Source organism: Sceloporus occidentalis, unplaced genomic scaffold, assembly GCF_023333645.1.
Source record: "Sceloporus occidentalis isolate IW3139 unplaced genomic scaffold, rSceOcc1.0.p SCAF_5, whole genome shotgun sequence".
NCBI lineage: Eukaryota > Metazoa > Chordata > Lepidosauria > Squamata > Phrynosomatidae > Sceloporus > Sceloporus occidentalis.
In genome coordinates, this window is record NW_028316985.1 from 58,377,400 (window position 1) to 58,390,147 (window position 12,748).

The 12,748-nt window shown below is 36.1% G+C and overlaps 1 protein-coding gene across 5 annotated transcripts in view; it reads right to left on the reverse strand.

Moving 5' to 3' along the window:
* The window catches only part of LOC149312215 (exportin-T), a 37,869-nt gene continuing 25,121 nt past the window's right edge, over positions 1-12,748 (reverse strand). For 4 of the 5 annotated variants that reach the window (XM_089524206.1, XM_089524209.1, XM_089524210.1 and 1 more), the window contains exons 16-25: positions 12,282-12,351; positions 11,199-11,437; positions 10,099-10,384; positions 6,962-7,151; positions 5,532-5,648; positions 4,843-4,958; positions 4,230-4,277; positions 3,472-3,543; positions 2,299-2,355; positions 1-561 (exon numbers count right to left, since the gene is read on the reverse strand). In XM_089524206.1, coding sequence (XP_089380332.1) covers positions 535-561; positions 2,299-2,355; positions 3,472-3,543; positions 4,230-4,277; positions 4,843-4,958; positions 5,532-5,648; positions 6,962-7,151; positions 10,099-10,384; positions 11,199-11,437; positions 12,282-12,351 — 1,222 coding nt within the window. In that variant the 3' untranslated portion in view covers positions 1-534. Of the gene's footprint in view, positions 562-2,298; positions 2,356-3,471; positions 3,544-4,229; positions 4,278-4,842; positions 4,959-5,531; positions 5,649-6,961; positions 7,152-10,098; positions 10,385-11,198; positions 11,438-12,281; positions 12,352-12,748 lie in introns of those variants that run through there. The other variant, XM_089524211.1, reaches the window with a different exon arrangement.

Here is a 12,748-nt window from a genome sequence, read left to right on the forward strand (position 1 = left end):
AGATCCATTAACTGTTCTGTAGTATATACTTCAGTATTTAGACTCTTCAAAAGAAACTGCTATCTACAACATTGAGTTTGATTGTTTTATTTTGTATAGCCATACATGAACAAATGAAGTTCATTTCTAATATGCACATATTTTATTCAGTATTTAAAAATGTACACAATTTATAACCATAGCTATGAGTTGGAAGGAATTTATACATTGTATAATTTCAAAATTAAAAAGTGGATATTTAATTTTTGCTGTACTCATTACAGCATACAATTATCCTACACGGTGTTCTGAGTAAGCAGGTAGGCAACACATGTTGTCTACATGCCTTACGTGCATCAACCAACATAAAACAGATCATTTCATTTGCACTTTTACAGAAAAAGGCTAATACACATATGGATGTAAGCACAAAGCAACATCTTCCAGAAGAAAAAGAAAATAAGTCAATCTGAATGGCACAGAAGTTAGCATTCATATAAATTAATGTCTGGAGTTCCTGATTAAAGAAAACTGGTAAAGGTTCCACTGGACTTCTTAGGGTTTTGCTCTCTGAAAGAATACCTGTTTAAGGAAATATTTACATTAGAGTTTTAGAAAACAGATGCACAATACTCTTAAATCAAAGACAAAAGCAGTAAGAACTACAACTAGTAGTAAAAATCTAGTTTAACAGAAACATTTTGCAACTACGTACTATTAAGCTTGTTAAGTCTCAGTTCTTAAACAGTAACCTAGCATAGGGCATAAAAGTATTGGGAACTACTGATTCCATACTAAGACCTGCTGGCAAGCCTAGAAAATAGGTTTAAAATGCTACTTGCCTCTGCACTGATTTCAGCCTTCCAAGGTAAACTAATAAAATACTTTTGCATCAACTCAACTTGTATATCTTGTTTTAGTAATGAGATTTCTTTTCATGCATTCAACTAAATTTAGACTGAGTACATTTACATTTGTAGATATGTTTTTTTAAAAAAATACATTTTCAGCATTTTGATATATGCCACTTAAAACGGAAAGAACTAAAGTATTCGTATAAATTTACGTTACACTAAAATGTTTAAATTACAATCACACAGACTTAAATATATGTGACTATTCCACAGGACTACTAACAGCAGCACAGAAAGATTCCAACAGAGATGGTAAAGACACACAAATATAAAATGCCTTTGATTGATGTGGGGTACTGTCAGCCCTCCTCATGTTTTGGCCTAGAACTCACAGCAGCAGCACCCAGCACAGTCAAGGGTAATGGACTGTGGGAATTGTAATCTCAAACAAGGTTCAGATGATCAATTTAATTAAAACAGTTTTTATACCAACATGATATACAAAATATAATTAAAGTTTTGAATATAATCCACCACAAAAGCAACAAATTATGTGAAAGAGCTCCATATGAGTAAGAGGAAGCAGGTATATGCTTCCTGGCATGACTTCCAATATCATATAAAGGTGTAGTCCCATAGCCAGGCTTTTATATGTTTGGTCTGAATGTAAGTGGAAACTTCCATACTCAAGGGTCTCAGTCACAAATAGACTATTCCTTCACCGACATTCACAGTCCATACATTGATGTAAAGAGCTAGAGAAGGATATGCTCCCACTTCCTTTTACTCACATGGAACCCTTTTTTTGCAATTAATGCATGAAGGTATCTTATGCATTTGCATGCTTATCTTCTAATGACACTGTAACTGCAGGATCTCAACAGCCTGAAATCATATATATCAAGTTGACATGGAGTAGTCACCTATGTACAGTTCAACTAATTCCTTAAAATTCACCACCCATCCACCTACATCCTACCCCAGCTCCACCTTTGATATACCACAAGGACCTTCAACAGTAGTGCAAAGAACAAAGGAAGACATACTGACAGCTAAAACATGTGTAGTGAAACTGCTAGAATGTATGTTTAGAAATCACACATAAAAGTAAATATAAAGAGGTCTAGTGAATGACTTAAACTTGGGTATTTTCTTACTCCAGGGAAATTCCAATGTATTACAAGGTACAAAAATACTTTTTGTTCACACAAGTGTTTCTGTATACACAATCAAGGGTATTCCACAATACCCAAATGGCCAGAAAACGCAAGCTGAAATAAGATGGAAGGTATACTGTGAGCAGTCTCCCCCTTTTTTGCTGCAAAACAACCTAGGAACCAGTAAGTCTGTTTTAAAAATATTATTTTTGTTTGGTTAGCTGAAACTAAGGCAGATGACAATGTCATCAAATGCCTATGTTGTAGGTCTAGTTCTGTTTGACTGAAGTGACTAAAGTTTAACCTACCTTTAAGTAGTTTTTAAAAACTTTAGCATCAGGCTGCTGAAGTGCTTGACAGAACTCCTACAAAAAAGAAGAAGAAAAAAACCCAGGAAAGTTTAACATTTGCTTATATCCGATAGTGAATGAACTATTAGACTGCACAATAGTATTTTTAATAAATATATAATAATATTATATTAATTATATTAATAATATATAATAGTATTTTTATACAATAGCATTTGGACATTTAGAAACCAGTGGATCTGTTCCTTCAAAACATGATTAATAATGAAAAGACAGAATGTCTGAAAATTATTTCCAGTCCTGCAAATAAAAGAATTAACAGAAGTTCTTTTAATCTGTGTGTACAAAAGCCCGTGTGCCTGTGTGCCTCACCTAGAACGGAAATTTAACAATGACAACAACTTCACATGTTAGGATTAGAGGTGGAACATTTCTGAAGGGATGGCAGAAGACATTTTGCTGGAGTAACGGCAAGGATAGTTTCCTCACTGTCAATAGGGAGCTATCCTTCGGTGAAGCAGAAGGCATCAGGCCTAACTTAGGAATAGCAGCAGGTTGTGTATCATCATGCAAGTGTATTCTCCAATACCTCCTAGCCACTGCCCCCATCCTATCAGTATCTAAGGCTTTTGCATTATTCTGCCTAATGATAGGGCCAGCCCTGGGCACATGTATTTAGTCTGAGTAATTACAAAATTCCATTCACCATTTTTTAGGAAATGTGTGTACTAATCCTAGCCAAAAAGGATTTTCTATTCTAAGGGTGGTTTTGTTTCTCCTTGTACAAAACTGTTTACATGCACTGTTCTCAAGTAGCAAGGCAATCCATGTGCAGAAGAAAGTGCATTTACAAAAAGCCTTGGACATAATTTTTTTAATTACTTCAGCCGTATTTAATAAAACCAATTTTAGAGCATGTTTATTAATCACAATAACAGTTATGTGCTGTTACTTCAACTTCTGTACTGTGACAGACATAATGTGTTCTTTTTGTTTTTAAATTAATAACTGGATTTCCCAAAATCAGCACTGCTGCTAAATTCAAATCAGCTTCTTGGGAAATTTTGCTCTAAGGTGATCAATTAATTACACTCATGAAAACCTAAACTTGGGATAGCTTCATGGTTTGCCCAACAAATCCTATAAGTGTCAGCTCCAAAGATTACTTACTTGTATTATTTCAGGAGCTACTTGCAGAGAAGGCAGATATTCTTGTTGAAGATACTGAATACATTCAAGGCCCTAGAAAAAGGAAATGCATGCAGTGTTTTGACAATGACCAGATATTTTTCTATTCCTAAGTCTCTATATCAGAGCCAGCATAGTGTTATGGTTTTAGATCATGTTGCACTAGGATCCCTGTTCAGTCACAGAAATTGTCCAGGTGAACCTTGGGCAAGTGACACACTTTCACCCTGAGATGAAGGCAATGAAAAACTTCCTCTGAACACATCTTTCTGAGAAAACCCTCTCAGAGGGTCACTGTACATGTGAAGCCCCCTAAGTTTCACCAATTCTATATAGTCCTTGTTAGCCCCTCTTGCAACTATACAGACTGCCTCTTACTACTCAGGCAAACACTATCACAGTGTAGTATAATGGAAAAAAATTACTAACACTACAGGAAGTTTCTGATTTCTGCAAATATGCTAACAATTTTAAATATGCATGTACCAAGTTCATTTAATTTATTTCAAATAAACTACCTTCAGGAAGTTTAGTTATAGAGTTTTGTTTCTGGACTTCTCACAATGGCACTTAGTCAGGTCAATGTGGACATGAAAATAGACAAACAGCAAAGAGCAAATGCATCCCCACAGAAACTAATCAATATAGTTTGCCAAAAAATCAGATATGTTACGCAAGTTACCCTGAGTGCTTGGAACTATATTTTAAATAACAATATCTGCTACTTTCATAAGCCTTACCCTTTTGAGATGAATTGTTTTTAATGTCACTGCACACTCAGATAACGCCTATAAAAATGAAACAAGATGACACCAGTTCAAACTCTTGTATATCTGCACCGAAATGGTATAAATTCAATACTGCATGATTTTACAAGGTCAATATTTTTCTGACAAAAATATGAATTCCTTGGAAGAATCTTTATTGAGAGGAAAAAGAATTCGAAAGAAAAGAGAGCTTTGTTTCCTATCCTAAAGGATTTAACCATTATTAAAGTGTCTGTTTATTTCTACCAGAGGCAAATTTTTAGCTAGATGAAATTTGAATTCCATAATTACTGGATTCCAATGCGGGTTTATAAGGGCTCCCAGATTCTAGACTCTTTTACAACTGAAACAGCATCTGCAGAGATTGTAAAATGCAAAAAAAAAAAAAAAATGTACTAGTGAAATAATTTTGCTAGCTTTCTCAATGCAGGCAGAATATAAATAAATACTACTAGTAGTAGTAGCAGCAGTAGTATCCAGAAGACTGGCCAGTGGTCAGCTAGATTAATTGCCAAGAGCTCTCTTCCAGTTTTCATATATCTCTAGATGTAACATATCTCTTCACAGTGTAGCCACATTTACATACCAATACTGTCTGTGCATCTGCTAGATCAAATGTTTGCTTTAAAGGTGCTAAGAAACAGGCAGGAACAATGTGTTTGTAGACAAAATCAGCAAATCCCACAGGTCCATCTTTGCCTCCTAAAAACAGAACATGAATACACATGTGTTCTTATCACAAAAAGAAACATCATGCACTGTTTGAGGAATGGAGTTTGCAGCATTTTCACCACATACACCTGCAGCAAATAATGCAGCATCTGAAGGAAAATGCATGCATCTAATAAACACATGTCGTAAAAATTCTTTTGTCCACATCAAACCTAAGCTGCCAGGAAACAAATGCAAGCATAACAAAAAAGGCCTCTCTGGATCTGATCATTCTGAATAAGTATCAGCCTTCTGGAACTCCATTACGCAGGAGACTAGGCTGACCCACTCCCTGCTCTCCTTTCACCGGTAGGCAAATACCTTTTGTTTAAGCAGGCTTTTAATATACAAACAGGGAAGCTTTTTTATTGGAATCTCTTATCTATCTTTTAAAACTCTATGTCTTTTAAATCATTTTATATTGTTATGAAAAATTTAATTGTTTTTAAAAAGATTGTTCTAGTTTTTAAGTTAGTATTTTTGGGAGCTGCCTTGGGTCCCATGTGGGAGAAAGCTGGCATACATATGAAATAAATAAATAAGCAAGTAAGCAAGCAAGCATACCCCAGAGTTCAACCAGTTTTGAAAGGATAATAAAACAGGTTTTCTGAGCAATAGGGTCAGGATAATCAACTGCTCCTTGGATGATTGTGATCAACACATGCTCCACATTCTCTGCACCTAAAAACAGAAAAGAAAGTTTAAACACTTCTTTTTGGGGTCTCCAATGTGGTATCTCTGCACCAGCCAAATTCTTTATCCTTCCTAATTTAAAAACAAACACACTGATATGAGATTTGGCACTGTTAGATGTAACTATAATGATGCTGCTCTGTCAGTTATGTCTGACAATGCCACCCCATCAAAAGGCTACCTTTTCTGCCAGGCAGTATCATGTCCAAAGGGTTTTTGTGGTGCTGCAGATTGAGACACTGGGGAATTATGTCTGCAGCGGTCTCTCAGTTGTGGAGTGCACTGAGAACAGGCACCACAACTACTTCTATCAATATGCTCTGTGACTGGTACTGTACTGATTTTTTATCCTATATTGTAGATTTATAATTGGGATGGGGGTTGGGAAGGGATTAATTTTGAATTTTATTGTATTTTGAATGTATTTTTTACTGTTGTAACCTGCCCGGATTCCTCGTGATTGGGCGGGCTATAAATAAATCATTTATTATTATTTATTATTATTACAATCTTATAACTACTGGACAGGATGGCAGATCTCCTTTTAAAACAAAACAAAACCTGAGACACCAGTATGCTTCAAAATTAAGCAACAGCAGCATCTTTATATCAAGTATAATTCTGGGTTTCCCACTTGGGCTGCAAAGGCTTTCTTTGACAATGAAAATGATGGGGCATTGGAGTCTAATCCTTTGTTTTAAAGCAAATTTGCCTAGCTATCCAGCAAAATGAAAAGGAGAAGCTGGTTAGAACCAGCCTGGGTGTTTTGGCTAGAGATGAGTGGGGTGGACTTTTACTCTCACCCTGGTTTCTGTAAAATTATATTTACACCTTATTTACTAACCCACTCCAATAACCTTCTGTACATGCTGATTTTAATTACCTGAACAAGTAAAAATCTCTGTGGTGGCAAAAGCTGTTTATTCTAAAGAAGACTCCTCAAAGAGATTAATTAAGCATTTATACTAAAATCCAGAAATATCAACTGTAACCCAAAAGGGATTTACTTTGAAGGCTGTTTCACTCAAGTGAAGCTTAAATTTAAGTGGAAAACCTGTAGCTTGGGTGATGCTTTCCTAAATTATTTCCAGCGCTATAACTGCTACAGAACACCTTGTTTTTACTCAGATTTCTAGGTAATTTTTAAAAATTACCTTTTAGATGACAACTCTCAGAATCCTTAGCCAGCACAGACTATGGAGTTATAGTAAAATAAAAATAAAAATCTTTCCCAAGCTCTGTTTTATCTAAAACATATACATCCATATGAAAACTGTTTTCTATGATCAGCTATGCCTTACCCTGATTGGCTATAACTTCACTCATTCCACTGCCAGTGACTGTCTGGAGAAAGGCAAAGTAACTCCTTCGTAACATTTGTTTCTCTAAAGCAGCAGACTGGTCATTTTCTTCAGCTGGGCAGTGAAGGACTTCAAAAATAGCACGCAGTAATGGCATAAACATTTGTTGCAGAAATGGAGAAACCTGAGTCTATTGAAATATGAAAAATGTAGAATGGACAAGTAAATTTTAATAAGAACAACAGAATAAAGAAAAAGAAGTATTTTTCATTTGTTGCTGTTTCATATATGAAAGCTTAATGAAGTTCAACTGTTAAATTGTCTCCTGGATCAAGATTTTGCTCTTAGAATTGTACAGAGGACCTTCTTTTGCAGATTCCGCCTTCTCCTTGCAGCTCAAATCTACTTTGAGGACTAGAGGTTGCTCTAGAAAAATGTGGAAGCCAACATATGGAGCCAAAGGGTGAATCAGCAAAAGGTGAATCCTTCCACTGATCCAAAATGATGGTTTCAATTTGTAAAAGGCATTGTTTGGATCCCATGCCATATACAGTACATAAATATACAACATTTGGGATGGCATCTTGTTAAATATTTAGAGGATTGTGAACTGTACTTATAATCTCATAGCTTTTGGGATTCAGGTTTACTGTCACAAATGACTGAATGTGACCCTGAAACCTACCTCTTAAGATAGGTAGATCCCCAACTGAAAGGTTTGAGTTATTGCAGGTCTGTGAGGTGCTGGGAAATGATGACCACAGTTTTCTTCTCCTGGTCATGGGGCAAACAGAGAAGCAGCTGACTGTTCTTGATAACCCTGTGACCAGAAGATTGCTGCAATTGTCATTTCCAGCATTTGATCAGCAGTACATTAGAAACCATTCTATTGGGGTGCAGTCTGGCTTAAGAGGTGTTTAGCAAGTGGTATTGGCAGAAAGTAGCTACAACACCGAGCTCCATCATAGCTACAGCTGATGATGCAGAATCCTGGCCATTGTTTAACTTCTCTCAATTTTAGTTTAACATTTGTGCAAACTTTCCAATACATCAGAAACAAAAGCCAAAAAACCTTTACAAAAGAACCATTTTGGGATTTCCAGATCATTCCTCCAGCAAAAACACACATGCAACATTACTTTCACATATAGAGCCTTAATGACTAGAAATAATTCTTGCTGTGCTTATACTGTTGGTCTAATTTTTGACCATTATGAAAACCAGGCTATTCTTAGTTTTATATCAGACTAGTAAAAGTACCCAGTTTTGTGTGTACTAGTGTTGCTATAGTGTGATATATGGAAGGCTATAAGCAACTGGCCCAGGTCAAATGGTGCGATTCTGTATCTAAAGCCAATGAAATCTGTACTTTCTTTCCCTCCCCTTTCCACTCCAGATCTCTGTGGCATGAGCTGTCTGCTCCAGAAGGTTTCTCAGGCTGTCAGAGCTATTTTTAAAGGGGGTTGGGAACTACGCATGGATTGCTGATTCTAACAAAACTAGCAACACCCACCACAGTGATCCATCACTGGATCACTGCCGTTGTCACTGTTATGTCCTGTGCAAGTTTAGCCTGGGGATACACCTCCTACCATCTTATGACATAATCTCTACAGAAGATGTGACTATTGAACCAAGGCAGTTGTATCTTGCCAGCAATGCAACATATCCCTAGAGATTTTCCTTTCCATCTCATTGCCTGGAACAGGTGCAAGAAAGTGGCACTTGGCCAACTGTTATTAACAGATGGAGTTCTCCTTTTCCTTGTGGTTCCCAGGTCTAGCCATTTTTACCATTTCCTTTTAGACTTGCATGTTTCTGTTCTGGAGTCTTAGTTGCAGTTATTCCTACATTGCTTCCTTCTGATCCTCCAAGATACTATTTCAGCATAAGACCACTGCTGCTCTCGTCACCTACTTTTTTTTTAAAGAGCTACTCGGAAGCTGTAACTGCAGTCTTTCCCACTCTTGTCTAGGGCTCTGTGGTATCAGTTATTAATTCCAGGTTCTGCTAATTCCTTTCTGGAATGCTGGCTTCTCAAATTTCTGCCACCTAGTGACTAAATGTGGTACTTCAGACTACAGACATTTAAATTTGTCAAAATTAATTTTAAAAAACCCTAAAATAAAATCCTCCAACTCCAACCCTGAGGTGAAAACCCTTAGTATGCCATTTGTCCAAGTCATGTTTCAGATACCTAGGTTTCACAGTTTTTAAGTTATTGTGGAGATATATAGTCAAACTTCTGTATCTGTAGCTTTTTTTATCCACGTATTAAACATCCACAGCTTGAAAATATTTTTAAAATATATAAATTCCAAAAAGCAAACCTTGGTTTTGCCATTTTATATGAGGAACATCATTTTATTGTGCCACTGTAGTAAATGGGATTTAAGTATCCACTAAGCTTCAGTGGATACCAAGAACTCACTGTACACACGCTCTGATTTTATTATTATAGATTGCACAAATGGAAAAGAGAATTAAAGATGGCTTGCTCGGTACATTAAAACAGCAACACTACCTTGTGTTCAAAAAGTGTTAAGCAAACTTTTTTTTCCTTTCCAACCATGCAACTACCTTATAGACAGGTTATTCTAATTGTCCAATGTGTTAATTGGACTGGTTCATCAATACTATCATCCACTTTCCTTCTTCGGTCTTTTCCTTGTTTCAGGAAATCCAAATTTGCCATTACAACTAAACAAACAAAACACAGTTTTTGTCCATAAACTCAATGCTGAAACCAACTCAGAGACTATGAGAAGGCCCTGACTTCTGGTGTCACCCATCTAGCTTCAGCTTGGAAACACCAGGAACTGTGCCCCCAGTCATGATCTTAGTATATGGGCATGCTTATGCCTTCTTCAGAACCAGATTACAATGCTATTTCTAGACCTTTAACTGGAATGAAATCCTAATGACACTGTAATGTACTTTTATTCTCACTGTTATGTTGTAATCACATTTATGCTATCTTAAATCAGTGCTGGTTTTAACAGGATAGATTATATAATACTTTTTAGTCTTTTAAAATTATATTTTAGCTGTATTTTGTTTTAATTTAGGTTGTGAACTACCTTTGGTCCCATATGGGAAGTAAGGTGAAATATAAAAAGAAAAAGACAAACAAATACCTTAAACTTAGCCGTGATTTGATTTATGAGGGGAATGAATTCTTGAAGATCTTTTGCTTCACAGTCCTTGAGCATATGTTCAGATGCTGAAGGGATAAATGGGAGAACTTCCTCCTCTAAGCAAATAATCATCCGGTGAAGAAAGGTCCGGACACCACTCCTAAGCACTTCTTTTTGCAAGGGGCAGCTGAGAGCAGGAAGAAATGTTTGCAAGCAGTCCAGATACACTTCAGAACAGCCACACTGTTTTACTGTCTGCTTGTTGCTGAAAGCTTTGCTAGTACGGCTAGTCAAAGAGAAAAAGACACAGCATCAACCTAAGCCTTTGGTTAAGCCACAAAGAAAATAAATTCCTACGATGAATCACACTGAATGCCTAGAAACCCTTCCGTCATTCTGTTTCTAAAAGCACACCCAAAACAACATCCAGAACTTTGAAAAGGACCAGTATATTTCAGGCCCCCAATTACTTTCCAGTCTTCTTTAGAGGAAATAAATTGACAATGCCTACATAGATAAAGAAAAATCTATTTTGAAATCTGACAATCAGTGACCATTTAATTGAATTTGGAAATGAATTGTTAAGAGATTTATGTAGGTTTATTAATCTATTGTTCTGAAGGTGGATATAGTGCAAGGTAATGTAATAGATTATTAACATAATGTAATATAACACAGTCTATATTAATATAAAAACCTGCATCCTTTGAAAATATTGGCTAATAAACATTCTATTTTAAACATCTGTAGAAATAAATGTTTTCCCTAGATTTGAGAAAATCAAATTAGTCTCAAAGCTACTATAAGATTCCTTTGCGTCCTAGATTTGAGGGCTATTTTGATGGTTCTCAATTTCTCTAAAATGACAGTGGAAGGAAGTTACTAAAAAAAATCCTGTCATCCCCATTCAAGGCTCATAAGCTTTATTTCAATACAAAAGGGAAGAGAGGAGGCAGCCAAAAAGAAAAGAAAAACACAAACATTCACTTCAGAAATAATTCTATGGCAGACAAATTAAGACTCTATTAACAACTGCAGACCACACACCACTTCTTTAAATGTACCTGTACATTCACTTAAATAAGTGGTACTGTTCCCACCTTGCAAAGCCAACAGCACGATTCAGACAATCAGCTAATGCCATCTGTCTGTCCTCATCTTGGGCCATCATGAGTTTTTCTAACAGCACTTTGAACTTCTCCATTAGAGGAGCCAAAAGATTTCTCATTAAAGCCTGCTTTCGTTCTGCAGAATAGTCACTGTTCACTATTAATACTCCAGCAGTCTCATAAATGAACAACTGGTCATCACTGCTTAAAAGAGCTTGGTAGCCATTTTCCTGAAACCAGAAAACAAAAGTAGAGCTTAACAGTCAGTGGTTTTCTACTGCTGCTTTGTTGTTCTATTTGCAGAATTCAAGAGTATAAAGAACAAAGCCACCTATCTCCATCAACACAGTTCCACCGCACCTTACTATAAACTCTGCAGGAGTTTATAAGACTTCTTTGAAAATTCTTGTTCTGGCTGTATATCTGCAGTGATATCATGAAAGTGACAGCAGAAAGCTAGAAGCTATTTGGAGATGATGGTTTGTGTTTTCCTCTCAGCTATAATTAAAATGAAGGGGATTGCCACATCTAAAGAATTAACCAAAGCAAAGCAAACACTGCTAGTTTAGTATCTCAGACATATAAAAGATCTACTATTGGTGAGGAGGCATGCCAACAAGATATGAGAGTTACTACTACAACTACTACTACTACTATTATATTTATTGTATCTTGTTTTATGCCCCAAAATTGGGATTCAAAGCTGTTCACAATTTAAAAGAACAAATAATTAAAAAATATATAAGAAGTGAATATTAAACAGAATCAAGCTATTCACAGTAGTAAAACAATTCAAATCTCAAGTAATTTAAAAAATATAAAAGCTATTAAAACATTCAGTTTAAAACAACACATCTCCCCCAGCCCTTTGTTTAAAGAACTTATACATTATTAATGTTTCCAAGCTTTGCTATCAATTGAACTGATCATAAACTGCAACAATATATGCATCGCCCCTTTACTTAGACAGCATTTAGAATAACTCATCTTATCCATCTTTCTCAATATTATACATGCAACCTCCCTCAACTCTTAAGTCTACATTCTTAATTCTAGACAACAGAATATACTTACAGGTGGAGAAAATTCCAACAGATCCTGTATTCTGTTTAGCACATCTTCAGTAAAGGGATTCATTTGTTTACTGAAATATTAGAGTATAAGCAATGTTACTTAGGCTTATAAAGTGGTGAAATGTAACTGATGAACTTCTTTTTTTAAGTATCATTTGAGAAGTTACCACACTGATATAATCCTATCTTCCATACAAAGGACAGAATACAATGGTAAACCCTAACACACAAATCTTCTCTATTGTAGGGCTGGGCAAAGTGTGACCTGTGGCCTGCATGCAGCCCCTGGGGTCATCTGTATGACCCCCAGGGCTCCATTGTGTTATTGTTGTTGTATGCCTTCAAGTCATGTGCTCAGATTAGAACTTGCTGCAGGGTCTTAAAAACTCTGCGTTATATATGTGCTGAGTCCACTATGCAACAATTTTGCTGAAAATGCTTGGACATATACCTCAATTTCATGCAACT